This window comes from Melanotaenia boesemani, chromosome 15 (assembly GCF_017639745.1).
Source record: "Melanotaenia boesemani isolate fMelBoe1 chromosome 15, fMelBoe1.pri, whole genome shotgun sequence".
Taxonomy (NCBI): domain Eukaryota; kingdom Metazoa; phylum Chordata; class Actinopteri; order Atheriniformes; family Melanotaeniidae; genus Melanotaenia; species Melanotaenia boesemani.
Genome location: NC_055696.1, coordinates 21,625,382 through 21,652,372, shown reverse-complemented (window position 1 = coordinate 21,652,372; position 26,991 = coordinate 21,625,382). Strand labels below are relative to the sequence as shown.

The 26,991-nt window shown below is 39.1% G+C and overlaps 1 protein-coding gene across 1 annotated transcript; it reads right to left on the bottom strand.

Annotated features, from left to right (window-relative positions):
- On the bottom strand, positions 1-25,832 carry jhy (junctional cadherin complex regulator). The gene is made up of 9 exons (XM_042008850.1): positions 25,764-25,832; positions 24,775-25,125; positions 20,048-20,678; positions 15,519-15,605; positions 13,357-13,712; positions 11,622-11,919; positions 8,223-8,315; positions 5,377-5,499; positions 1-477 (listed from the first exon to the last, which is right to left on the bottom strand). Exons 2-9 carry the CDS (start codon positions 25,089-25,091, stop codon positions 268-270), a joined length of 2,115 nt encoding a protein of 704 aa, XP_041864784.1. The 5' UTR covers positions 25,092-25,125; positions 25,764-25,832; the 3' UTR covers positions 1-267.
- Between the last annotated feature and the right edge of the window lie 1,159 nt (positions 25,833-26,991).

Sequence of the window (26,991 nt, the reverse complement as noted above, 5' to 3'; positions counted from 1 at the left end):
TGGGAACATTACATTTATCAGCTGTATTATTTTGACACAGTAAAGTGTGATTGTCTACATCTTAAAACATAGATAAAATTACTTCTCATCATCCTCAGCTAAAACTACAAATCCTACTGGCTTATTTCATAAGCTGGTCTTGTTTTTGTTTTCTGTTGAGTTTCTGTACATTCTTGCATGAACATCTTACTAATTATTCTCCCGTCAAGTTGTCAGTTTTTATGACCATCTTCACCGGCAAGTTTAAAAAGTTTACGTCTGTGCACATCAGACGGCATGAACTTTTCTAAATTGTGCCACAGCCTGCCTTTCTTCCAGATGTCGTTGTCGTAGGAGCTCCAATGTAGCCAGCTCTGACGTACCCAAGCCGTCTAAGTAAGGAGTTTTCTCGAAATCTTCAGGCTGATGTTTCAGTCTCTGTTTTGACTGAGAATGCGATGCCAGAGGTTTGACAATGGTCTTGGCATAATCCAATGCCTAAGATCAAAATAGAAAACGATATGTTATATGTTATATGACATACAGTAAATAAAATATACGAAAAACACAAACGTCTAAAACATGTGATATCGTTATGTTTCTTTAAAGTAAAGAGGAATAAAGTACACATCTTTTCCATTTTAATGTTATACAAATCAGGACACAAGCAAAAATGATCTGGTTCTTACCAGGTTTTAAAAATCTGTAGATATGAGCACACGTTAAACAATACCTGGCATATGATACAAAAACTGAGTGTGCAACGGTGCACTGTTCCATCCCATGATTCAGTAGCTCGTAGAACCACCTTTAATAACTTTTAGTAATGGTTTTCTGTATAATGCTATTACATAGTTGTGGAGGAAAGAATTTTGGTCCACTCTTCTTTTATTTCATTTTATCTATTTACTTAAAAAGGGGCAACTGCACAATAATTAGCATATGTACAAAGGCACAAATGTTCATGTGCTACAGAGTTAGCCTAGCAGCTAATTTGCATCAGATTGTCCCTTCAAACCCGTTACAGTAATATTGTATACAGTGCATGAGTTAAGTGCATACTTCAAGTCCATGAGGCTGGAGTGTAATATTAGAAATACAAGATGAACACTAAGATAAAAATGACTACCTTTCACTCACAAAGTAATAAAGCATGCAAACAAAGAGTGCAGCACATGTATAAATATGTATACTGCTCAAATAAAAGGAGGGGGGGGGGGGGGGGGGGGGGGGGGGGGCTAGTATAATCATTACCATGTAACTCAGTCCCACTTCTGGGATATCAATCTATCCAGTTAGGAAGTAACAGTGATTGCAAATCAATGTTTCCTGCTGTTATTTAGATGGAACAGACAACAGGTGGAAATGAGAGACGATTATTTAAAGGAATGGTCCTGCAGGTGTTGGCCACAGACTATTTCCCTGTCTTTATCTTTTCTGGCCGATTTATGGTCATGTTTCCATCTTGCTAGTGCCCTCACTACTAGAGGTAACATGAAACAGTGTCTGCAACCCACAGAGGTTGCTCAGGTAGTGCAGCTCATCCATGATGGCGAATCAATGCACGCTGTGGTAGGAAGGTTGTGTCTCTCAGTACAGTGTGCAGAGCACAGAAAAAATACCAGGAGACAGGCCAGTATACCAGGAGACATAGAGGGGGCCAAAGGAGGACAACAACCCAGCAGAAGGACCACTATCTGCTCCTATGTGCAAGGAGGAACAGGAGCACTGCCTAAGCCCTATTACCTCCAGCAGGCCACTAATGTGGATTTTTCTGCTCCGACTGTCAGAAACAGACTCCATGAGGTGGTATGAGGGCCCAACATCCACAAGTGGGGCCTGTGCTCACAGCCCAGCACCGTGCAGCCAGACTGGCATTTGACCGAGAACACCTGGACTGGCAGATTGGCCATTAGTGCCCTGTGCTGTTTATGGATGAAATGTTCACATTGAAATGTCAACCTGCTCTCGTGCACGTGTGACAGATGTGAGTCTGGAGAGGCCGTGGAGAATGTTCTGCCGCCTCCAACATCCTCCAGCACGACTGGTTTCATTAAGTACCAGGAGGAGATCATCAGACCCATCGTCAGACAATATGCTGCTGCAGTGGGATCTGGGTTCCTTTTGATGCAGAACAACGCTAAGCCTCATGTGGCTGGAGTGTGTCACCAGTTCCTACATGATGGAAACATTGATGCTATGGACTGGTCTGCCTGTTCATCAGACCAGAGTCCAATCCAGCACCTCTGACACATCACGTCTCGTCCTATCTACCGCCACCACGTCGCATCACAGACTGTCCAGGGGTTGACTGATGCCCTGATCCAGGTCTGGGAGGAGATTCCTCAGGAAAACATCCGTGGTCTCATCAGGAGCCCAGACGTTGTAGGGAGTGCATACAGACACGTGGAGGCCACACACACTACTGAACCTCATTCTGAATTGTCTTGAGGAATTTACACAGAAGTTGGCTGTAATAATAATAATAATAATAATAATAATAATTGCTTTTCAAAGCACCCAATGCATTCACATTGATGATGTAACCTACATGGAAACATGGCAGCCAAGCCACGCCTACGCCCTCTCTCCAACCACCACCGACCATTTATACACAAGTGTCTTGTCCAAGAACACAACAGATGACTGGGGGAGTAGGAACTGCCAACCTTCCGATTATTGCTCTACATGCTCTACCACCTGAGCCACTGCCACCCCCCTCATTTTTAACATGATTTTGAATCCAGGCTTCCATGGCTTGATGATTTCATTTCTTTGGATTATTCTTGTGTTATTTTGTTCTCAACACATACCACTATGTAATGGATAAATATATTTCATTCATCAAGATCTAAAATGTGTTGTTTAAGTGTTCCCATTGTTTTAAGCAGGAACCATATAAACATGCCAGCACATGACAAGACCCCAAATAGAGAAGTAGGGCAGATGTATACAGCACACCTACATACATATGTACCTGTGTACTGCAGAGCATCTATTTATCTGGACTAGCTGGACTTTACATTGTTGCTTCATTTCATTAAGGTTTGCAGCATTTGTTACAGCACAGCTCTCTGAGGGTCCCACCACAGAGTTTCAATCAGGCTGGGGTCTGGATTTTAACTGGATCATGTCAACACCTTGATTCTTTTATTTTTCAGTCATTCTGTTATAGATCTGCTGCTGTGTTTGGGATCATTGTCCTGTTACTGGAACCAATTTCAGTCAAGAGTCATTTGACATGTCCTTTAGAAAAGAAGTCCCCAACCCTGGTCCTCAAGGCCCACTATCCTGCATTTATTAGATGTCTCCCTGCTTCAACACACCTGACTTAAATTAATGGCTCATCAGCAGACTTGTGCAGCGCTTGTCAGAGAGTCATTTCATTTGAATCAGGTGTGTTGCAGCAGGGATACATCTAAGACCTGCAGGATAGTGGGCCTTGAACCAGGGTTAGGGACCTCTGCTCTAGAACAGTGTTTTGTAAATCCACATCCTCATGACCCACTGCCCTGCATGTTTTAGACATGTTCCTACTCCAACACACCTAATTCAGAATAATTAACTTCCTTATTAAGTTCTATGCAAGCCTGTAAACAAGCCATTTAATTCAGGCTTGTTAAAGTAGAGTTACCTCCAACCATGCAGGGCAGTGGGTCCTAAGGTCTCTAGAATGCTAGAGTGCTCTAGAATACTCTACAGAGGAGTCCATGGTTCAATCAATGACTGCAAAGTGTCCAGGACCTGCAGCTGCAGAACAAGCCCAGATCATCATCCTTCCACCACTGTGTTGACAGTTGGTATGAGGTGTTTGTATGAGGGGCCATTTTAAACCCCGTTTTCACCAATGGGTAAGAGTTGGAAAGCATTTTTTTCATGTTTCCACATGCGAAAACTGGGGCGGGTACCCTAATATTTGACCCAACCCATCCTACATTTTTTTTTTTTTTTTTTTTTTACCCCATCGTTGGGGTACCAATTAAACCGATGCAACCTGAAAAAGTGGAGCTTGACACACTGCAATTCCTTGATTGGTTAAGAAAAAAAAGTCACTTCACATGCAACCTATCAAAAAGCAAAGCAGGAACAGTTCCTTGTTTAGAGCAACATATTTTCTTTTTGTTTATTAAATCTCTGTTTAAAATGGAATTACAAACCACCGCCAAGGAGAAAGAACAAAAACTGTTGGATGACCGCCATTCTCCTCCTTTGTTTCTGAGTCATGGTTTGGTTCTGCTTTAAGGAAGGAGCTACACTATTATGCTGTTGTGAAGCTGAGGCATCTATAGCCTCTCAGGTAAGGTTACGGTTGACTGTGGGATCGCAACGAGATCACAGTTTACAGACCATATCGGCTCCCTACCCATCCTGTTCCGACCCACACCTGTTGGTGAAACGTTTCAGTATAGTGTACAATTTCAGTATGATATACAAGAAGTTTTAGTATAATGTGTGAATGACTTTGACGTGTCTGTGAAAGGGTCATTCTAAATGACTCAAACGGCCCCTCATATATTTAGGCCTGGAGAGTCTGCGATGTACTGTAGCTCTTGGGCCTTTTATAGTTCTGATCTTGGGCTGAACTTGTTGAGTAGTCCACTCCTGAGAAGACTGAAAACTTGTCTTGGATATTTTCCACTTGTAATAATATTTCTTTCGGCAAAATGATGGACTTCAAATAGTTTGAAAATGTCATTTTAACCCTTCCCAGATTTATGAGCAGCAACAGTTGCTTCTCTAAGATAATTGCTGATGTCTTTCCTTCTTGGCATTAAGCTACCACACCTGAATGCTGAGAAAACATTTTCTTTTATAAAAGGAGCTTACACTGATGATGAGTTAATAAAGTGAATGAGATTAGCAGCACCCGGCAGCAACTTACCCTCTTCTATACAAACAGTATGGAAGCACTTTGTTTTCCACACACTGCTTCTGGATCTTTGCTTGTTCAAAAAAGGTCATGTGATATTGTTCATCTGAGATTGCATCCAGTATTTTACCCATAAAACCTTGTAATGAAAAGACAGTAAACTTTTTTTTTTGTATATAATTGGTGATAAAATGGAAACAGATTCTTCTCCAATCAAACCAAAGTTGGAGAATTATGTTTTGCACACACACAGGCAAATTCAAACATGGAAATACAATTTCATTATAACATCACAAATAATGGTTTAATTTTACTTATTGAATTTGTGGGTTTAGATATTTTTTAAATAATATCATACATCAATTTGGAAATGACTCAATGATCAACAATGTGATGCTCAATGAGTCTAGATAACTCCAACATGGGGATTTTAACTAAACAAATACTCTTTTTTTGTCACAGCTTTTCTTTTTTAAACAACACACTTAAACACACAAATCCATTTACAAAGAAACACGCACACACACCTTCATCCTGAGAACTTTCTTGTCGTTGCCTTCTGGGTCCTTGGTCAGAGGAAAGGGAATCCTACTTATCTTTTTGTTCTGCTCGCGGATCACATTTGAATACAGCTTCTGTCGTTTCATTTTCTCAACATGTTGGTGAAAGAGGGAGAGAGGGAGTGAAAATAGAGAAACAGAGGCAGATTATAAAAGGGGGTTTTAATTAACTGAGCCATTTCTCCCTTAAGGCCCCGCTCTTGTCTATCCCCTCGGCAGAGCCTCTCCACGAAGCCCCACAAAACCAAACACTGCAGGCCTTTCAGCAAGCCTATCAACATTTACACATATCATTCACTAATAGACTCGGTCCTGGAGATGCACAGGGCTCAATTTAGTGGAAATTAGCCAAACATGCTCACTTTTTACAGCAGGGGATTAACAAAAGACATATCAAAGCACAAAGAGCACTTAACTTCTTGAAGATACTTTCATTTGCTTTGTAAATGTAATTTCATCTGTGCAACAGCCTGGGAGCCTCCAAATGATGAACTCGGCCGACCGGAGGGGGGCCGATGGCGAACACTGAGAGACAATCAACCATCTCAACAAATTCTCATCACATATTTTTCCTCTATGACTCACTTCCTCAAGATGATGTTTCAATTTACTAACAGAGCAGAAATTAATCTTAAATCATGGTATACCAGGCAACTGTGTGTAATTTTCTATTCTGAGGTTCAAAACACTGACTAAAGAATAGAAAAAAAAAAGCTATATTCAAGAATTGTTCCCTCATATTAGCAAAAACTATGTAAACGCCTCCAGAAGATGGTTAAATGCAAGTTGGCTATGCTGGTGTGTGTCTATCAGTTTTTGTGGCTTAGTTTTTAGTTTGTTTTGTTTTCAGCTTTACTATTTTTTTACTTTGTCATATTAAATTGAAGCCTCTCTTTGTCCTCCAGCTGTGGGTCTTATTGTGCAGTTCATTTGGATCAATAATCAGTTAATTGTTTACATAATTAATGTCTTCCAGATAAGCCTTTATTGACTGAAAAGTTGTGATTACATTCAACACATATGATTCAGCTCATCATCATTGTTTCCACTGTTTCTGAGGAAATTTGTGTTTGTAGATTTTTGATTGTTGTAAATTATGCTGTAATTTCCGATGTTGGCCAGTAAAAAATTTCAGGACAGTGAGAGGTAAAAAACGACCGAAAGCAGTTCATAATAAAGGAAATGGTTTCATTTTACAAAGAAATGTCAGAATAACCTAAATGAAGAGAGCTGTAGCCTTAAAACTCTTATTATTTCCCCACAATATAGATTCTTTCAAAAGGAAATTCACATTTCTGCCATACTGCTAAAGAAAAACACAAAAGTATATGTAAAAAAATCTATTCTGAACCTTAACCAGGTCTGAGTTACAAAACACTGACTAAAGGAAAGAAAATGAGGTATATACATCCTAAGATGATGAACAGCGTATGACCAATACAGAAGCAGTTTGTGAAAAATTAAGTCCACCCTCACTGCTTTGATAGTAATGAAGAGGGCAAGTAGCAGCCAGGTGCTGTCAATCAAATGCATTTGATTAACTGATTATTGTGTGAGCGCCTCTACAAAAGCAGAGGTTTTGGCAACTTGTTGGTCAGTTGTGTGAGACCAGACCAGAGTGGAGATGTTTGGTCAGAATGCTCAAAAAAACCAAACACAGCATGTTAGCATAAATATCTATAACTGTCAAGCATGGTGATGGAGGGATGATGATCTGGTCTGGTACTGCAGATAAAAGACCTGGACACCTTGCAGGCATTAAGTGAACCATGAAGTATTCTAGAGTAAGATGAGAGTCCATCTGTCAGACAGCTAAGGCTTGGCCCCACTTGGGTCATGTAACAGGGCAATGATCCCAAACACAGTCGAACATTCTGTTGTAGCTAATCTACAACAGAATGAAAAATAAAATAATTAAGGTGTTGCAACAATCGAGCCCAAGTGCAGACCTCGACCTGATAAAAATGCTGGGGTGGGACCCTAAGAACACAGTGCTGAAAGAAATGCTCCAAAACCACAATGAGCTACAGCAACATTATACAAAAGACACTAAAAATAACCAGAATCCTTCCAAATCCATTCCTTCTATTACTGCTGAATCACAGGATGGACTTAGTTTTTCACACGCTGCTTCTGCATTTTAACATAGCTTTTGTTCAGTAAATAGGGACATAGTGTAATATGTGGTCTTGTTTTCTGTCTGAGGAAAAGACCAGATAATTAAATAAGTCTTGATATGTAAAACCTGACAACTGAAGGAAGCTGTATTTACTCGTTTCATATCATTGTACCTGCTGGATTTTATGGCAACTCTTGTGCAGATAAAAACTAAATTCACTGTCTTATACTCTTTCACACTACTTTTTATCACCTGATTTTTTTTTTTTTTTTTTTTTACACAAAACACTTTATGTGAGGTTCATATTAATGGAACAAAATAAGATCTGTAGTCAACACTGTTTCTACTATTTGGACTAGAAAATGTTAAACTTTATGTTAATATTTCACATTTCTTTTAACTTGACATTTGTTTTGACAATGAGTTTAATTACTTGGTTAAGGTTAGTGAAACTTCATGGTTGTCCTTAGAATAGACGGTCAGAGTTTATCATGTTGATGTTAGAAATATCTATTTTCTAATATGAAAAATGTGCTGTTGGTACAAAAGATAATGGAAAAGATGTACAACTAAAAGGCCACAAATAAAAACATTCCCTTTGCATCAGTTCCTCAATTTACTATAAAATACAGTGACGTAGGTCAAAGATTCAGTGGTCATCTTGTATGTAACTGTTTGACAGTAATGTAAAAACACTTACTGCCTTTTTCTTGGCTGTGTAGTCAGGACCTAAGCCTTGGAGCTTTATATCCAACTCCAGCTGCTTGTAGTCTTTCAAAGTGTAGGCCTGAAAGAAAGAGGTAGAAAGTCTACAGTTTGAAAGTTAACATTGTTGCTCTATGATGCTGTCAAACTGAACATTTCTGTATAACTCAACATCATTGATAGACAAAAATCTAGGAATATTGCTGTTGTTTTTGTATGTTTTTATGTTTTGTGTAAAGCTAGGAGACAACATGGTGGGGTCAAGGTTTAACCTGTCACGTTAACTACACATGTGATCACACACTCCAGCAAAAAACAAATGACTTCATGTAAGTATCTGGTTAGGTCTTGACATGAACAAATCAGATTGTGTTTGATTCTCCACCACATATATGGATATCATTTAGGTCAGGATATTTGATTTTAACCAAGATTATCATGGCCAAAACAATAATAATAACCCAATATTAATAAAAAAAATCAAAAAAACAAATCAAAATATTTTTTCTTTTTGATATTTAGCATAAACAACATGAAGGAATGGATCCATTCAGGCTGATGGTGGTGTAATGGTGTAGGGGATATTTTCACGGCACACTTGGGTATCCTTAGTACGAACGTGGCCTGGTTTGAACCACCACAGCCTATCTGAGTATTGTTGCTGACCATGTCCATCCCTTTATGACCACAGTGTAGCATCTTCTGATGGCTACTTCCAGCAGGATAACCAGTCACCAGATCTCAATCCAGTAGAGCAGCTTTGGGAAGTGGTGGAAATTCTCTTTTGGACCAAAATCAATGAGGAATGTTTCCACACCTTGTTGAATCTATGCCACCAAAAATTAAGGCAGTTCCAAAGGAAAAAGTGGGCTCAACCCAGTACTAAAAACGTGGTTGAGTGTATATGCTAATAAAATGAACACTAATGGTGAATCTGTGTGTTAACGTGTCAGTTCACACAAAGAATGATTGTGGTGGTCATGTTGATGATCACATCATCACACACACACACACACACACATACACGATGATGGTGCGTGTGTATAAAAGATTATGTGTACATGGGTGCATGCCGTCTACAAGCTGTCCCAGACAAAAGGGAGCTAATCGCTCCAGATTGTTCTGGCTGCTCTTTGGAAGAAGGATTTCAGTTTCCTACAGCCGCTGGCAAAGGACACAACAGGGTACCTTTTCTTTCAAAGCCCTTTCCCCTCTCTCTGACCCTCAAGTCACGCTCATCTGCTTTTATGCCCAGGCTCTGCAGTCAGACTGCTTTACAAACTGATCTTATAATCTCGTCAGACATGATGTGTAACATGGTGGGAAAGATGGGAAGTCAAGGAATGAGGCATCCAATGTTGATTGATCCCTTTTGTCTTTTCTGTTTCAAAAACTATCTGTTCACTTCTGAATTTTACACTTTGTCTGCAGCTAGCATCCTTATTTTGATGGGGATACTTTGTGTGCACTGTGCAGCTACTGAGTATGAATCATTTAAAATCTTTGATACCAAGAACTGAGCCAGAAATCTGACCAGTTTCTTGTATTATATCTCTTACAGCACGCTGAGCTTTGTTTCACTGCTGAGAATAGTCTATTACTACCGCAGTGTTTGGTATTGTTTTATGCAGAGTTATTGATATTTGCAGTAAACACTACTACAAACTGATGTGAGTACCTAAGACCCACCTGAATAGCCCAGCCTGACAAACCAGAACAACAAGAACATCTAAATCATTAAATGCAAATCGGCATCTTTAGTGGCCCTGCACCTCACAGGCTCCCTCTCTTCTAATCACTTTATCCTCTAACACATCTTCAAATGGCTTCTCAAAGCCTGCAGCTCTGCGGTTTATGTAGTCATCATCTTATAGCAATTAAGTGTATCTTAGTGGAGCTAGACAATTAACCTGATGTTTTGTGCCCTCAGTCACCAGAACACTCCGGCTGGATTAAGGAGTCCCCACATGGAGACAGCTGAGGGGATTATTTGGGACTTCAAAGGGACATTTATTTATGTAACCCCTTATGTACGTGGGGATTAAAGGGCAACACCACACAATTGAAGAATTCATGTGTCACTTTTGTTTGGTGAAACTGCATAATGTGTTCTTTTCTTCCAATGTAAATGCAGTTATCAAGTATGTGTTGAGTGTGTTTTAGGACCCGAGTTTAAAACTCACATGAACAGATGAGTAAATAACCGCAAAGTAAATGTTTTGTCTCGTTATGGGTTTTATATATGCATAAGGTAATTTTCCAGCTGGACAAATTGTAAACTTTAGAAGTTAAGGTCATTTGAGACAACATATTTTCCATAAATATGTTTCCACATTTGCAGTGTTATACGTTGTAGCTGAGTGACACCTTTTATCTTGCAGTGATAAGCCAAAGCATTCAAACATAGAACTGCATGTAAATACAGTATACGAGTTAAAAACAGTTTGCACAAGTCTAACCAAGCTGCGAGTCAATATTTACACTGAGCCTCGAGGAGTATTTCTCCCAGCTTCTTCAAGGACTTTGGATGTTTCAGCTTTATGTCCTGTTCTCTGTCCAAATGGTCCCACAGTGCTTCAGTAATGTTGAGGTCCAGGATCTGGGGAGGATTCATCCCTCCATCACACCTGTTGCCACTGATTTTCAGTCCAGTTTGTGTACACAGTTTCCCTTCCTTCAGAATGGCTGCTTGACAGCCACCTTTCATGGAGATCATTTCTGATGAGGCTTCGGCCAACAGTAGATGGATCAACTGAAGGTCCAGATGCATCTCTCAGGTCCTGGTTCAGGTCTTAGCTGGATTTGTCCCCATTTCTTCAGGACACCATTTTATTTTCAGACCCTGTTCATAGTTTTTTTTTTTAGTCCTGACACTTCTTCTTTTGTCCTCCACTTTCTGCACACCATCCTGAGATATGCCAGGTTTTCAGCTAACAGCTCTTTGGGAATCACCTTGTTGCTGCTAAAATCCTGTTTTCTATTAAACTGTGTTTTCTTTTCTGTTTTTTAGAGATGCCGCTCTATAAAGATAGTCTTTTTGTGCTTGAGTGATTCATAGATCAGTGGTAAGTAGCTTAAACAAGAGCACATTCCTCTGAAAATGTTCAGGTACAAGGACTGGACTGAAAACAAGTGAAAGACCATCAGAAAGCTGGAGAACTATTGCTCAAGACTATTTTAAAAGATTAAAAGAAATTCTTGCTGCTTAGAGGCTAACTATATTTAAGAAAAAAGGAACAAAACATTTTCACTTTTGTATCATCATGTATGAATGATTTTTTATGTGTATGATATTGAGATTAACTGGCAGATAAACATTATTATGAGACTACTCCGGAGCTGAGGAAACATCTCAATATTCTCTCATTTGAAATACACCGATACTCACCTTATAAGTGACCCCTGCTCTCGTCTGCTTCTGTTTCTCCATCTGTAGCAGGTAGCTCTCAGAGTTGTCTCTAGGTATCGAGTGGGTGGTGTTCACACTCTGACCTCTGCACAGCTCAGACCCTTCTTCTGTAGTCACCTTTCTGATGGGGGGCAGAACTGGGTAAGGGCTTGAAGACTGTGATAATGTGGTGGTGGGTCTCTCAGGGAGGTTCTGAACAAATTCCTTCATCTGAGTCTCACTTGGACACTTCTGGCCCGCCATTTCACAGGATAATGGACACTTCACTGGAGAAATCCTAAAACACAAAATTATCATTGCATAAATATTAAAGAGGCTTTTATTAATAGATTATAGAGTAAATGTATTTCTTAATTACGTTACTATTTTATAAAAAAAAAAAAAAAAAAAACATGTGGGAGTGATCAAAACTGTTAATTGCAATTAAACATGTGACCCTGCCTGATTAATTAGAAATTAAACCCATAATGTTTCATTTTCTAACAATTTAACTAAATGAAGGATTTTGATCTGCAGAGCTATTCTACACACATGCACTACTACCAGCGGGCACTATCGGTAGTCTGTTTGTAACTTGGGAAACAATGCAACACAGCTGTTTCTGAAAATGTGGGAGAAAAAATTGCAGAGCATAACTACCTGGCAGAGGTTTGTGAAAATGTGTGTCGAGGGAGGTCAATAGATGACTTATAGTCTAATAATGAGGCCAGATTTACTAACATTTTGCACCTGTTAGAAAACCCTGTTTTGCTGTTAAAAATGTTACTCCTTTCTGTCATGGTGGCTGCTCTGCTGGGCTTCCAGTCCAGTTATTAGGCTCATTGGCTCCACCTGCAGTTCCCTGATCACTCCCTTGTCTCACCTGTGCTCTGCTCTACTTATACCCTCTCCAGTCTTTGCTTCCCTGCCAGATGGTCAACTGCTCTTGCCTTGTTGATATCCAGCCTTGCTTCGTGTTCCTGATTTCCTGTCTTCGACCCTTTTACGCCACGGATTTCTCTTGCCTGACCCTCATCGGATTATCTTGCCCAAAGTCTACCTGGATATCGAACCCTGTTTTGGACCAACCACGGATTCTGACCTGCCCTGAATAAGTAGTCTCTTTCCTGCCACTCTGTGTATGACCTCTGCCTGCTATATTGACCACGCTGTTTGGATTTTGGATTTATGCCCTTACATTTGGAGTTTTTGCAGATTACTGTATGCCACAATCTTCTTGGATCCTCCCTCCTCATCCTGTCAGACTGTCCCAGTTTCCCTGCACTACCACCTATACAATAAATCACTTTTGCCTTATCCTACTCCTGTTGTGGTCGATTATCGGGTCCTCTGGGAAAACCATTACACTTTTCTTTTCTTTAGTTTTATTTTATTTTTAAAAGAATGTTACTGGTAATATTTACTAATACAGCACTATTGTAAACTTAAACCTACACCTTGGCCGTTATTTAAACAAATTTAACAGTCGAGCCACGTCTGTCACACATTACCAGTATTAATGGTGTTGGTATTAGTGAAAGTTTAACCGTTGATCAAACATCTAAACAAATAATCACTTGCATCAATGAAATAATTTCCACAGTATTACAGAATGATTGCTTCATCATCCCTGATGTTAGTCAGAATGAATAAACAGTAAACAATGAATGAATGGTTCATTTTTCCACTGTTCAAGATAATTTTCCAATTTCTGGAGAGGAATTTATGCACTTACTGAGATATTCCAGGATTTGTTGGATGTGCGGATGACAAGGCAGCTTCAGGTTGAGAACCCCAGTGGGTATGACTGTGTAGAGATGCTAAGTTGATGAAAGCATCTTGGCTCGTCTGCTGGAGTACAGGAAGGAGATCAGACGCAGAATTGAGGAAGATGTTGAGGTGGACTGCAGGTTGCTGTGAGGAAGTCTTCTGCTGTGGTACTGGATGAGTTAAACATGTTGGTTTTGCTGATGGAGAGCTTAGACTGTCTCCATTTTCAGCTTTGACCACAAAGGGAGGAGGCTGCTGCAGTCTGGAGGGATTCCGATGTTCCTTCTGCTGGAATTTCTCCTCTTTGCTGATTTGACCGACCTGAGATTAAAAGCAGGATTAACAGTTTGAGAATATCATTCTTCAATGGCGTAAAATGTCAAAGCAACATGCACTGATAATATGACATTTTAATGCCTTGTATTAAATGATTTACAGTGTTTAGGTTTGTAATTCATGTATATAAAGAAATTTGTTTAAATCTTTTTTTTTGATGGGCACATGGGGCTCAACCATTTAGATGATGAAGGAGTACATAGTAAAATTCTGAAAAGCAAGTGAATTCAGGCTAGGGTTGCCACAATATCCGAATTTCAGCGCATGATTATTATGGCCAAAAGCATTCACAATAATACAAAAAGCTGAAAAAAAAGGAAAATTAAACTTCGTTTCATATTTTTGGATCATTGATTTGGACTTAAAACAGGAAGTAAGGAACTGTGAAAATATGACACCCCGATCTGTAATCTATAATGTTTTTGATTAATAAAGTGAGCATAAATAAAATAACGTGTCATTGATATTCCTCTCCTTACACACCTGTATATTGCAACCCCCCTAATCCAGACTGATTGTGGCTATTATAATATCCATTTGTGTTGTTGTACAATACTACAACAAACTGACAGGAAGGTACATAAAAAATAAACCCAATAATTCAAAAGTGCATAAACCATTTCAACTCTGTGCTTAATCTCTCAATAAATTTAAATTTCCAATCAGTTTTGCAACTACCTTTTATTTCAGATTTTCATGCATCACTTCTTATTCACATGCTTCAATTTAGCAATGATTGACATTAGCGCGTCATTGTTTTATGGATTTAAATGTAAAATCTGTATATAAATATTCTGACTCTTGGAGGATTTTCCAAGATATAAATATATTTGAGGTGTTCATAAGTCTCAATCCACAGCATAAAATATAACTAATTGTTCTACTTTGATTCATAAACCATGTCATGGGAATATGACGGATAATTGTCCCTGCTGGCACAAATCAATTTCATTACATTTATCCAGCATATTACTGCCATTCAACTATTATTTGTGAAAGATGGTATGGAAAAACATGGACACAAAGGTAATACTAAAAACTATCAGTGTACTGAACTGGAAAAGCTTAAAGTAATGCCAGAAAATTATCTCTAAAAATGTGTCTGACCGTCATATTAAACATTTGACATTTGCCTAACAGACTTGTCAGCGGTTTACTCTCCGTACGGCTGAAATTGCATCGCTAATATGCACTTCAGTTTGTAAGCTCCTCTCCATATACGAGATGTACTAACTTCTAAAGCAGAGCGAGGCCTTTCTCTAAAAGGTGGTGTGGATACAACAGCAGCAGCAGCTCTAAATCAGCCCATTTACACCACAAAAACAACAACAGAGCAACATGATCTCCTAGTTAAGAGGAACAATTCTTTCCCAAGGGTAAGAAGGGCTGTGGTGCCTCTTTGCATGATCTGGCCAAATTATTTAGCCGAGGGTCTGTGAGTGTGTTTCTCATGCATCTAATGCCACTGATTTAGCAAAAACCAGCTTTGCCCATTGCACAGAGAAAATATTTATACTTCTCCGTTTGGCAACATTAAGGTGGCCGCTCAAGAGCTCAAGATAATGATGTTTTTCCAGTCTTTTCCATTTCTACTCCAACTACACTCTTTATTTGAATAATCTCTGGCAAGGCCTACTGCTATAATTCCAACAGTGATTGCTTCCACATTCCCTGAAAGTAATTTGTGCAGCAGCTAGGTAGCCCATGCTAGTTTAAATTCAGCTTTCATAAATACAACATGGCAATAAAAACTAGATTTTCCTTCATTTTTACACCACTGTCGACTTGTACCTGTTGTGTTTTCTGGACTGTTTGACCAGATGGTGAACTTTCTTTTGGGCTTTCTGAGCTTACAGTCTCCTTAAGGCTTCTGTGCACCTTTAGATGGACACAAAGCGAAAAGCAACATGTTAACACAGACAAGTACAGATCTAAACATCTTTTATGTCTTTATTGTTTCTTGACTGCGAGGAAAATAAGTACTATGGCCCATTAAAATCAGCACCTCCTTCCGGGATATCAATATCTCACCATTTCCATCCATGCCTGCCTTCTTCAACCACATCATATTACATCAATTTACTCTTTCACTTGTTGCTAATGTATCCGTTTGAAGCATTCTGTTAACACTGTAATGAAAATCATTTAGTTAACTTCAGGGCTCCCCTCAGTGACAAAGGACCATCTGAGTGGATCGATGGTATTGACAGGCTGAAGAGGGTTTTTTTTTTTCCTTTACTGAATGTCACTAATTCTCTGAGCTGGAGCAGGTGAAGGTCAGAAGGAATGATAGAATTCAGATTTAACATATCAGTCAATAGTTATATCAATAATACTTTTAGACAAGCAACTTAAAGCTGACGTTTCATTGTGTGACAACATGCTCTCACCGGCCTTTTTATAAGGTACACCAATTGAGATGTTTGCATTAAACAGTTAATTAGCCAATCACATGACAGCAACTTAATGCATTTAGGCATGCAGACACAGTCAAGACTACATGCTGAAGTTCAAAGCGTTCATCAGAATGGGGAACAAAGAGGATTTAAAGTAGCACTGTTGAACTTTGGCAGATTTTCTCACTATGGCGCCCCCTATGACAACGAATTTGGCATCCATCTTGCATCCTGTCTCTTCTTTAAGCTCTTTCAGGCAATGAAAGTCAGTCTGATGTTGATTCTTCTTATCTCTTGCTCTGTACTGTGCTCTCATTTCCTGTAATAAAGTCCTCTTGCGTTTGTTTGATGAATTAGCCACAGCATGCTCAAAACAGCCACTGTGTTGATATCCATTTGCTGGCATGTGACACGGTGCTGTTAAACAAAATGTCATCCCAGAAAAAGAGTAGTTACTCAGCCTCAGGGCGGTGCTGTCCGAAACGCATATTTTTAGGTTCATAAATTTACACGGTGCTACTTAAAGTGACTTTGAACATGGCATGATTGTTGGTCTGAGTATTTCAGAAACTGCTGATCTACTGGGATTTTTACACACAACCAACTCTAGGGTTTACAGAGAATGATCTGAAGAAGAGAAAATATCCAGTGAGCAGCAGTTGTCTGGACCAGAATGTCTTGTTGATGTCAGAGGTCAGAGGAGAATGGACAGACTGGTTGGAGATGATAGAAAGGACACAGGTAGTCATATCAGCACTGGTTCCAACCAAGGTCTGCAGAATATCATCTCTGAACACACAACACGTCCAACCTTGAAGCAGATGGGCTACAGCAGCAGAAGACCACACCGGGTGCCTCCTGTCAGCTAAGAACAGGAAACTGAGGCTACAATTCACACAGACTCACCAACACTGGACAATAGAAGATGGAGAAACACTGCTGGTCTGATGAGTCTCCATTTCAGCTCCACATTCAGATGGTAAAATCAGAATTTGGATATTTTCTTGGCCCACTTTGTCCCCTTAGTACCAACGTGGCCTGGTTTAACCACCACAGGTTACCTGAGTATTGCTGCTGACCATGTCCATCCATCTTTTTGTGACGCTGACACCTCTGATAATGTCACCAACATCCTCACATGAACAGATCATATTATGAACTGTTCATGTGAGGATGTTGGTGACATTATCAGAGGTGTCAGCGTCACAATAAGACAGTTTAAAAAAAAATCATTCTTGTAAAAAAATGACTTCGGCCATTACTTTAGGAAGGTGACAATATCCAAAATCAGAGCTCCATAACTTCTGCTCACCTCTCAAGGGAAAATCTCTTTCTCTACCTTTAAACAAATTGTTACTCATTTGGTAATGAGTAACAATTTGTAAACAAACACACGTGAACTCATTATCCAGATCTTTTAGGTATTTCTGGGCCATTACAGATGGCAGGTGTCTGAAGATCAGGCACAGATACAACTGACTACTTTATGTCCGGCAGAGTACAGACACACACACACACAGACACACACATGCTCTGTACCTCTCACCTTTACTCATTCGCCTCTGCCATTGCCGTTTGACAGCCATTACAAAAAATCCCAATCAACTGGAACAAATGATCAAGTAAGAATTGCATTATGAGCTCGGTAAGCTGTGTAATATCTTCTCTAGGAAATTGGGAGGTCCGTAATTGCTTCTCTGCAAGAGGATGTCACAACAAAGTCTGGCAATTGCAGCTAGCTATATTACCTCCTGTACCCGGGAAACATCAGCTTTTTGCAATGAAGACTTCAAAGGCTCTGTGGATCTTGAATTGCATTTAGCTGCTATTGTGGCCAGCCCAGGTAATCTTGATTAGGTGTTTAGACTGAGGCAGGGTATACAGTGGCAGAGAGCTTCCAAGAGCTTTGGTCTAAAGCTATTAAAAGATTGTACATTATGTTCCCCTGGCTTTGAAGTGAGGGCCTGCGAAAGGAGAAGGGACTCTGAGGGCCGAGTGCAATAGCAGAAGATTGATCTGCTACTTCTGTCTTATAATATCAAAGGAGGCCTGAACCCCGATGAAGCCAATCATTTCTACTGCCACTCTCCCACTTGGCTGGGCTAAACATTTGCTGCATTAGGAAATTGTGTACATTTAATAACACGTCTAATTATCACAACTTGCCTTCAGATTGCTGCTCTCCTCAAAAGACCTAATGGGGTATCTTGAAAAGGCCCAGTAACAACTAGCCTGTGTGTCCTGCACTGATTTGTAAAGCTGATGCTCTTTGAACACATGATGTTGCAGGGAAAAGAAGTACAGTGGATGAAAAGATATCAGGTTACTCTAAACACGAAAATTACTCTTTTTTTTTAAACATTTACTCTGATATTACATTTCCTAATAATATAATACTGAAAATTTGATCAATGTTGGAATTTTGAATGTGTGAAACCAAACAGTCCTTTTACTAAGAAAAAAAAACTCAAATGCATCTCACCTTTTTGCTAAATCCAGATTTGTTTCTACAAAGTAACTTTATTTATTGTTTTCTATCAACGTTGTCATAAAATGTTGTTTTTATTCATTAGTAATTTGCATTGAGACTAGTTTATCTACTTATTTTAACCTGGTTTTGTCCCAACAAACTCAACACAAGATTAGGCTTTATGCAAGTAACTGCCCCTTCTTTTATGCCTTATGTCCCCGTTTAAGTGAAATATTTGTGGAGATAAGGCAGTTGAAAACTAATGGGTGAATTCAGTGAAGACGAGGAAAAAAAAACACAGGTTAAAGAGTGAAAAAAGGCTCTGGCTCTGTTTACCACTGCACACAGCTAACAGCTCTTGACTATGTAAATGGTGATGATATGAGACATTGTAGAGGGTTGGGGCTCAGATGGGTGAACAAGGGGTGTGGGGGGGTTATATCTAGCAAACAATGTTGTGGCCTGACAAATGGGGAGTGTAGGCCATCCTGACCAATTATGCCACTGTGCCAGGTGCAGGGATGCCTAAGAGCCCATTGCTAACCATCCGTCTCTGATGTTCTTGGTGTACACATCAACTCATAATAAGCGCTGCATAGCCAGGCATGTCTGTTTATGTGGGGATGGCAGACACAAACAGCTCCGATCCTTTGTCAAATAAAATTTCCAGACTAGGTAAAAGAAAAACAACATAGGATAGCCTGCTACTTGTTATTGGAGATGGCAATAAAATGCATACATCGTAGAAAGAATCCATATTATTAAATGAGCAAAGGCTTAGCTGGTGCAAAAGGGGGAAGAAGGAGAGAAGAAGAAACTGCTCTTTTATAATGTCACCAACAATAATAATAATAGTTATTATTATTATTATTATTATTATAAATAATATAATATATGCAATTATAAATAGAATGCACTGTATCTTTGTTTTGTTTTTTTGTGCATATGCATCCAGTCATCACTATTGTTTACTAACACACCACCAGCAGCTTTCATTTGGTCAACTTTGGACTCAGGAACAACTGCAAACATATTTTCCTTTGTTCACATCCAAAACAATCCCGACCTAAATGAGACCAGGAGATGTGTCCAATAGATAGTGTCCAATAGATGAAGAATAATCAGTTCATATAACACAATAATACTCTGGAAAACTGTCTGGAATTTACCAAGCAGCATACTAAATCATTACTCTAATGTTTAAGTCTATATTGATATTCCTAATACCTTATTTACTCCTAAATGTGTGGAAGTCAGTAACAAGCCAAATGCAATCTAAAGTCATGTTAAGGTAACAATACCTCGTGGCCCTGAACTCATCATCAGTGCTTGTGCAGCTCCTGGTGTCCGTTTCTATAACTGCAACTTGTTTGAGGAAACCTGCCTTTTGCTTTATGCTGATATGCCAACATGTTTCAGAGATGAATTGTTATTCAGCGAGTTTATATACGCACCTTTTTCCCATCAGGAGACGTCTCCAGCATTAGCGCCAGGGCCCTTGCGTAGGAGCCACCTTTGCACATGTTACGTCCGAGGGTGATTTTGTTGCTTTCTACTATGTTCTTCACCACACTTCCTGGCTTTTTCTTTGATAAAACCTTGGGTACCGTTTGCTGTGTTTGAACGATTCCTCCTTGTGTTGTGTGTCTCAGTTCTTGCTGGTAGCGGTTCTGAAAGTCTTGAATGTGCACAGCCTCTGAATCGTTTGTGGTCTCCGAAGTCCTGCTAATATTTTCATCACTGCTACCACAACTCTTCTCATCCTTTTCTCTCCGTAAAGTCTGATTACTTTCATTTTGAGTCCTTAATGTCTCTGTAAGCTCTGCTTCTGGTGATCTTGGTTGCAAAGTGAAGTTGGTGTAGAATGGAGATGTTATGGAGCTAATTTGATCACTTTGTGGGTGCACATGGTACAGCTTGTGACTTGTGTCACCAACGTATCTGTAGCCTCCTTTAATGACCAGTCCCTTTCCATATTTGAGGTTTTGGTGTTGTTCTCCAACAGAATGGCCGGCTCCCTTTAGCCTCGTCTTCCAGCTGGGATCGTAGCGGAGATGAGAATAGGCATCCTCAGAGAGCAGCTGGCTGCAAGGTTAAAGAAAGACAAACATCATCTGACCATCACAGAATGTTGAGGCGCTTTTGTTTTGCTCAGTCAATAATGTCTCCATATATACAGAACACTCTTAATTATTAGTAATTAATTTAATTGTCAGCAACCATTTTATTAATGACATTTTCAAGTCCAAACAGAGTTTTATAGACACCTGAAAGCCCTGTAGGTCTGTACTGAGAGGTCAAAGGAGCAAGGGGCATTACACCATTATTAAAATTATGATGTCCTCAAACAAAGAGAGCTGGGCTTTATAAGAGACTTTGAAATTGAAACAGATGAGGGGGATTATGAGCCTGTATTTACAGATAATTTTCGTATTTTCACCTCCAGGCACACTAATGAGAGAGGATTTGAGAGCTACTAGCGAGGGAATGGTTCACAAACGGCAATTTTCAGCTTATAAAATGGCCCGAAAATTGCGGACTAAAATGCTCTTTCTGATGGTGATGAAAAGATCTCATTAAAATAAATAGCAGAGAGCCTCTTTGTTGTGCTTACTGGGAGGACGAGGGGAGTCTAATTCTCCTGCCGTGGTGTTGTGCATTGCAGTGGGTGTGTGGGGTGGGGGGGGGGGGGTGTTGCAATGGTGTAGGGCCCTTCACTTGGATGAGGCCAAAAGGGTAAGGGATGTCTCTCTAATGACTCAGACTCAAACAAGTAGGAGAATGCATTACAGACGACATGCAGCTGGGCGTGATGCCCCAAACACTGGCAGAACACCACAGCCTATTATTTCCCGCCCAAGATACACACACCTAAATACAAAAGCAAGTGAAATATTTTGACAAACAGTGAATGGGAAAACGAAAAAACTGGTCGATGCGCAACAATCCTGCTGCAATATTTCAAGTGAGATGGGTGTAAATTATAGCCAGGAGAGATGAATGGAGTTGCCTAAATAGGAATCTTCTGCTTGAATGAGGGATGCCCAGTGGATTTGTAAACTGTGGAGTGGCATTGTGTGAAAAGGCTTACTCGCTTTGAGAAGGTGGTAGAGAGGGCTGTGATGGGAAAGGGGCTGCGTCCGCTACTTTGCCGCTATGAAGCAGAGCCTTTTGTGAGAATATGTCATGGTCATTTTCTTCTGAAACAATGTGCGTTGGGGGCAGACTCAACACTTGCTGGGCATCGGCGAGGGTTAACGACAGGAAAAATTGAGAATGACCCTTTTCTATTTGGAGACAAATGACTATCTGTCAGGAACTGGAGGAAAGAGACAAAACAACAGAGCCCAACAGGATGTGGAGTCCTCACCACAGATGCTAGTCCCTTAAAAAAAATACATAAATAAATAAATAAAAAAGAGAGAGAAAGAAAGATATCCTACAACATCAACAATAATCCTCGCTAACGGCCCATGAATGACCACTTACTGTGATCAGCACAACAAAACAAAAATGTAATTTCCCTCAAACAAAAACATCAGAATTAGGTCGCGCTCCCTAAATATACCATCAATGCCCGCGTCTCACTGAATTACAAACATGTTTTTATTGTTAAGTGATGAATGAAGGTTATTCATCCTTTATCATCCCTTTGTTGTTTAAAAGTAAAAGGTTTGATTGTTGCTTTCATTTGCTTTGTTGTACTCCATCTAAACAATACTCTTATCTGCTTAATTTGATTTCATTTGGATCTGCCAGGGAAAGTGCCGATCCATTTAAATGGAAAATTGAACAAGGTCAATCAACAACCTATATAATTGCATGCTTTTGGTTTTGTTTTTTGTTGTTGTTGTTTTTTAGGTTTACTGTAAAATACAGTTTTTAAAGACAATATTCGATTCATATTTTCTGGTGCATCTACTTTAACCACCATGTTTGACAATAACTTCTGCAAAAGACATATATTGGCCTTTTTCTCACCTAAAACCTGATGGATTAAGAATAACGCAACACAGCTGTCATCTAGTGGTCAAATTATGTAACTGCATATGAAATTGAACCAACACTGGCCACTTTATTAGGTCCATATGCCTAGCATTGTTTTTTTCTTCAGAAAATTCTTGGTGTCATAGATTCAACAAGGTGTTGGAAACATTCCTCAGAGATTTTGCTCCCTATTAACACGACAGCATCGCACAGTTGCTGCACATCCATAATGAGAATCTCCCGTTCCACAACATCCCGAAGCTGCTCTATTGGATTGAGATCTGGTGACTGTGGAGGCCGTTGGAGTCCAGTGAATTCATTTTCATTTTCTGGAAAGGTGGAGATGATCTGAGCTTTGTGACATGGTGCATTATCCAGCAGGAAGTAGCCATCAGAAGATGCTACACTGTGGTCATAAAGGGATGGACATGGTCGGCATCTGCTGAACTGCTGCTCACTGGATATTTCCTCTTTTCCCTGTAAACCCTAGAGATGGTTATGTGTGAAAATCCCTGTAGATCAGCAGTTTCTGAAATACTTTGAAATAAAATCTCCTTTCTTCCCCTTTCTGATGCTCAGTTTGAATTTCAGCATGTCTACATGACTAAATGCATTGAATTGCTGCCATGCGATTGGCTGATTAAACATTTGCATTAATAAGCATTTTGACAAGTGAGTCAGGTTATAAAACAAAGAATAAACTTTATTATCTTTAAAATTTTATGCTTGAGGACACAATAAAAATTATCTGGGATCAACTATACAAAACGTCTGTGTTTTTCTCCTTAAATCTCACCTTACCTGAGGAATTTATTTAATTATGTTCCACAAAATCTCTCAAAAGGTGTCCTTAGATGAGAAAAATCATGAAGATATTTTCTGTATTTTAAGAGATTTTGCATAATTAAAATTGTACCAGTTCCATGAAGACTATTCTATTTCCCAGTTTTCATACTTCATGCTAGGCAGACCTGTTGGTACTCTAATCTTTACACTGACTACAGAAAACATGACTGGACGATGATTCCTTCTGTTCATGCAATGACCTTCATGGTGACCAACAACTGATGTGTGAGCTGTCAATCATTCCACACACTGCTGGGAAGCTGAGAGCTTAACCGAAGCTCTGTAAATGATGCAGGACACTGTCTACTTGTGGAGATCAAATCACTCATCAATAAATGAGTGGAAATTTCTGGCAGCTTAAATCTTTAAAGCAATCGTTCAGTGTGAAGTGGCCAAAAGACCTAATAAGAGCATTCTGACTATAAATGGTCAGTTCAGTCAAGTTAAGATTCAAGCTGGAATTTACCTCTGGGATAAATAAAGTATTATTCATTCCTTAATTCATTTAGTTTGAGAGATTCCTTACAGTTTTTTACTATAAGCTCACTGGTGAGCATGAGCATTACTTAAAGGGAAATAGGAAACTTTAAACACTTTTCGAGGAAATCTAAAAGCCTTTGGCTGTTTTGTGTAACCAGTTGTATGAGTTAGAATTGTAGGACCTTTCTATTTCAGTTCAGGTTACTTTAGATGCATGGTTTGATCCTGTTATCTTTATAGCTAAGTTCTTTTGTGTTTTGTTTTACTTATGGAGACCAATTTGATGTTTGGGGGTATGCATCTATGAGTAGGTGAGCCGATATACAACCAGCATGCAACACGGTGAGTGTATAGTTACTTTCAAGACCCCCTCAGAGAAAAATAAAGTTTTTATTTTAAAATTAATTTAACTATAAAGAGGCAACAGGAGGCAGGAAGTTTGTTTTTTGGCTTGCTTTCTTGCTTGCTTGTGATGGATGGATAAACTACTAAAACTGTGCAGAAGATATTTTTGATGCATCTGTGGTGCTTTTGAATTTGTTGATTTATCTTTAAGAAGAAGTGCCTCATCTGGATTCCTTAACTTGGAATTTAAGGAATATCTTAAGATGATTTGGGCAACTGGCCTCTGGTCTTTATCATGTGTTAAACAACCTCCAATCAACAATAAAATCTAAGCTAAAACATAAAAACTAAACTCATCCTCAGTGCTTACACAGAAATTAAAATGTAGTATTTATATGGGAAATTTTGCTGCACACTGAATTCAACTGCGGTGAACATTGCTAATTTTGTGTTTTGGTTAAAAGCTTTAAAATCACTTTGCCTGCAGTAAAATTGCACAGCAACACTAAATTAGCAAATTTACCTTATTCTGCCTCCATCATCCATTTGTGTTTCCAAATATTCAGTCTGGAAGGCGTTGGGATTCTTCTCGTCTTGGAAATGTGCTGCAACTTCAAGGCTATCATACAACTGAAGATCTTCGGCCTCATCTTCGTTTGCATCCTCGTTCCCTTTGTGTTCCTGTGGTAAACTGTTGGCTTTCTTCTTTTGATGGTGGTTAGTATGTTGGTATGCTTTCTCCTGAGCCAAGCTCTCTGTATCTGACTGACAATCCAATGGAGAAGAAAGCCTCTCTTCTTCGGTCTTCAACATCTTTCCACAGTTGAGTTCTGCATCCATGTTTTAGGTGAACAAAAAGATTTTATTTCTGTAACTGTCGAAAATAAAGAAGAGAAGTTATGTTGCAGTTATAACTTAGAAATGTTGGACATTTTTATATTTGTTTCCTGACTTGTGTCCCTGCTTTTTGTAACATAATTGTCCCAAGTCTTCTCTACTCACATCTCAGGTGAGGATTGAGACACAAGAAGAGGAGACCAGGAAAAGAATGGACAAAATGAGTAAAGGACCTGTCTCTTTTCTGGCTGTTTCAAGAGAAAGTGAAACAAAAACAAAAGATTTGGCAACTGAATCATCCATCTTACCCCATGAGCTACACCTGCGTTTGACATGTCCATTTAAAATTTAACAGCCTCAAACCTTCATTAAACAAGCAACAAAAGGGATTCCCTCCATTAAACAGCTAGTGTTTTTTTAAAGAAAAACTAAGGGGGAAATTACATAGTGACACTGTCAACTATCAATGCTAAGCAACGTTTACGGCTGTGCTGGTTTAGAACTTTGCATAATGTAGCCCAACGTGTTAGCATTCAGAGTACACGTTTCAGTTAAAAAAAAATTCATAAAATATGCAATATGTTACATTTTTTATGGATTTGTGATGAGAAATATCATTAAATTTGACCGTAACTGTTAAACAGTCACGCTGAGTTAACTTCTCAAACAACTCACTTGTTTTCTTCCGTTGCCTCCATGGAAACGACTCTGTGTGCTGCGTTCAAGTGCTCCATCCAATGCTCTGACTTTTACATATCAACCCGGTGTTTTTAAAGCGCCAAGAGAAATATTGGTAAGTTATTATTATTTTTCTCTTCTACTTCTTCCTCTTGACTACAAATCTAGGAACAAGAAGCTTTTCGGATAATATAAGCTGGACTCTATATGTGTATCCTTATCCTTTTTTGTTTTTTTGTTTTTTGTTTTTTGTTTGCTATTCATGGTAAGAGCAAAAAACAAACTGAGTTAAAAGTTGCCTCTGGCTTCCCTTACCATGTCAACATCGATTTAAGACAAAAAAAAAACACTTGAGATACTGGATACCAGAAAGAGAAAAAAGAAAAGACAAAATATTAAAGGACAAGGCAACAATTTATGGATATTAATTAAAATTATTGCAAATAGGTTGCTTATGGAGTCGAATGGGGTCAGTATTGGTTCTTTTTTATCCTACAATATCACTGAATGAACGAATGAATATATGAATGAATGAATGAATGAATGAATGAATGAATGAATGAATGAATGAATGAATATTTTAAGAACTTTTGGATGTGATCAATGAAGTCACACAAATCTCTTGGTGTGAAAACAGACCACAACGTTTGTTGAAAATTCAATTAAATAAAAAATCGCCTGAGGGAATTCATAATTTTGCTGCTGGGTTTCTTTTTTGTTTCCTTGTTTTTTCTTAGAAATATTTAATAATTCCATATCATGTCTTGTTCCAGAGAGTGATGACTGTTGGCAGGGAGTACCACATTTAACGACATAGTTGAAAATGCCTCTGACTGAACACACTGGTGTTTCCTCTGTGTTGAGTAGAGGGTGTAAAGAATTGTCCATTGTGTCCAGCAGCTCATGCAGCATTCTTCTATAAACTCCAGCAGCTCTAGTTATCCCAGCACAGAAGCAGCCTTTTTGATCAGTTTGTTCATCTGCTGCCCCAGCAGATGGCAGCAGATGGCTCCACATCAGTTAGAGACTATGCAACATTTTCATGCAGATGCTCAAGTTCTCAGCTTACCCAAGAAATAAAGGCTGAACCTTCAGTCTAAACTACCAAAAGGCATCACCATTAAGAGTAGAGCAAGGCACTTTTTACTATTTTCATGTTACAATTTAGATTTTTACAACTACTTTTTACAAAAACAGCACTAACAAAGGTTAATCGGGTAGTTTT

Excerpts from the sequence above, each read along its gene's own strand:
- jhy (XM_042008850.1), bottom strand. The coding sequence starts at position 25,091 with ATGGATGCAGAACTCAACTGTGGAAAGATGTTGAAGACCGAAGAAGAG. Across the intron at positions 20,679-24,774 it reads GATGATGGAGGCAGAATAAG|CCAGCTGCTCTCTGAGGATG; the intron begins GTAAATTTGCTA and ends TTAACCTTGCAG. Across the intron at positions 15,606-20,047 it reads CGTCTCCTGATGGGAAAAAG|GTGCACAGAAGCCTTAAGGA; the intron begins GTGCGTATATAA and ends GTCCATCTAAAG.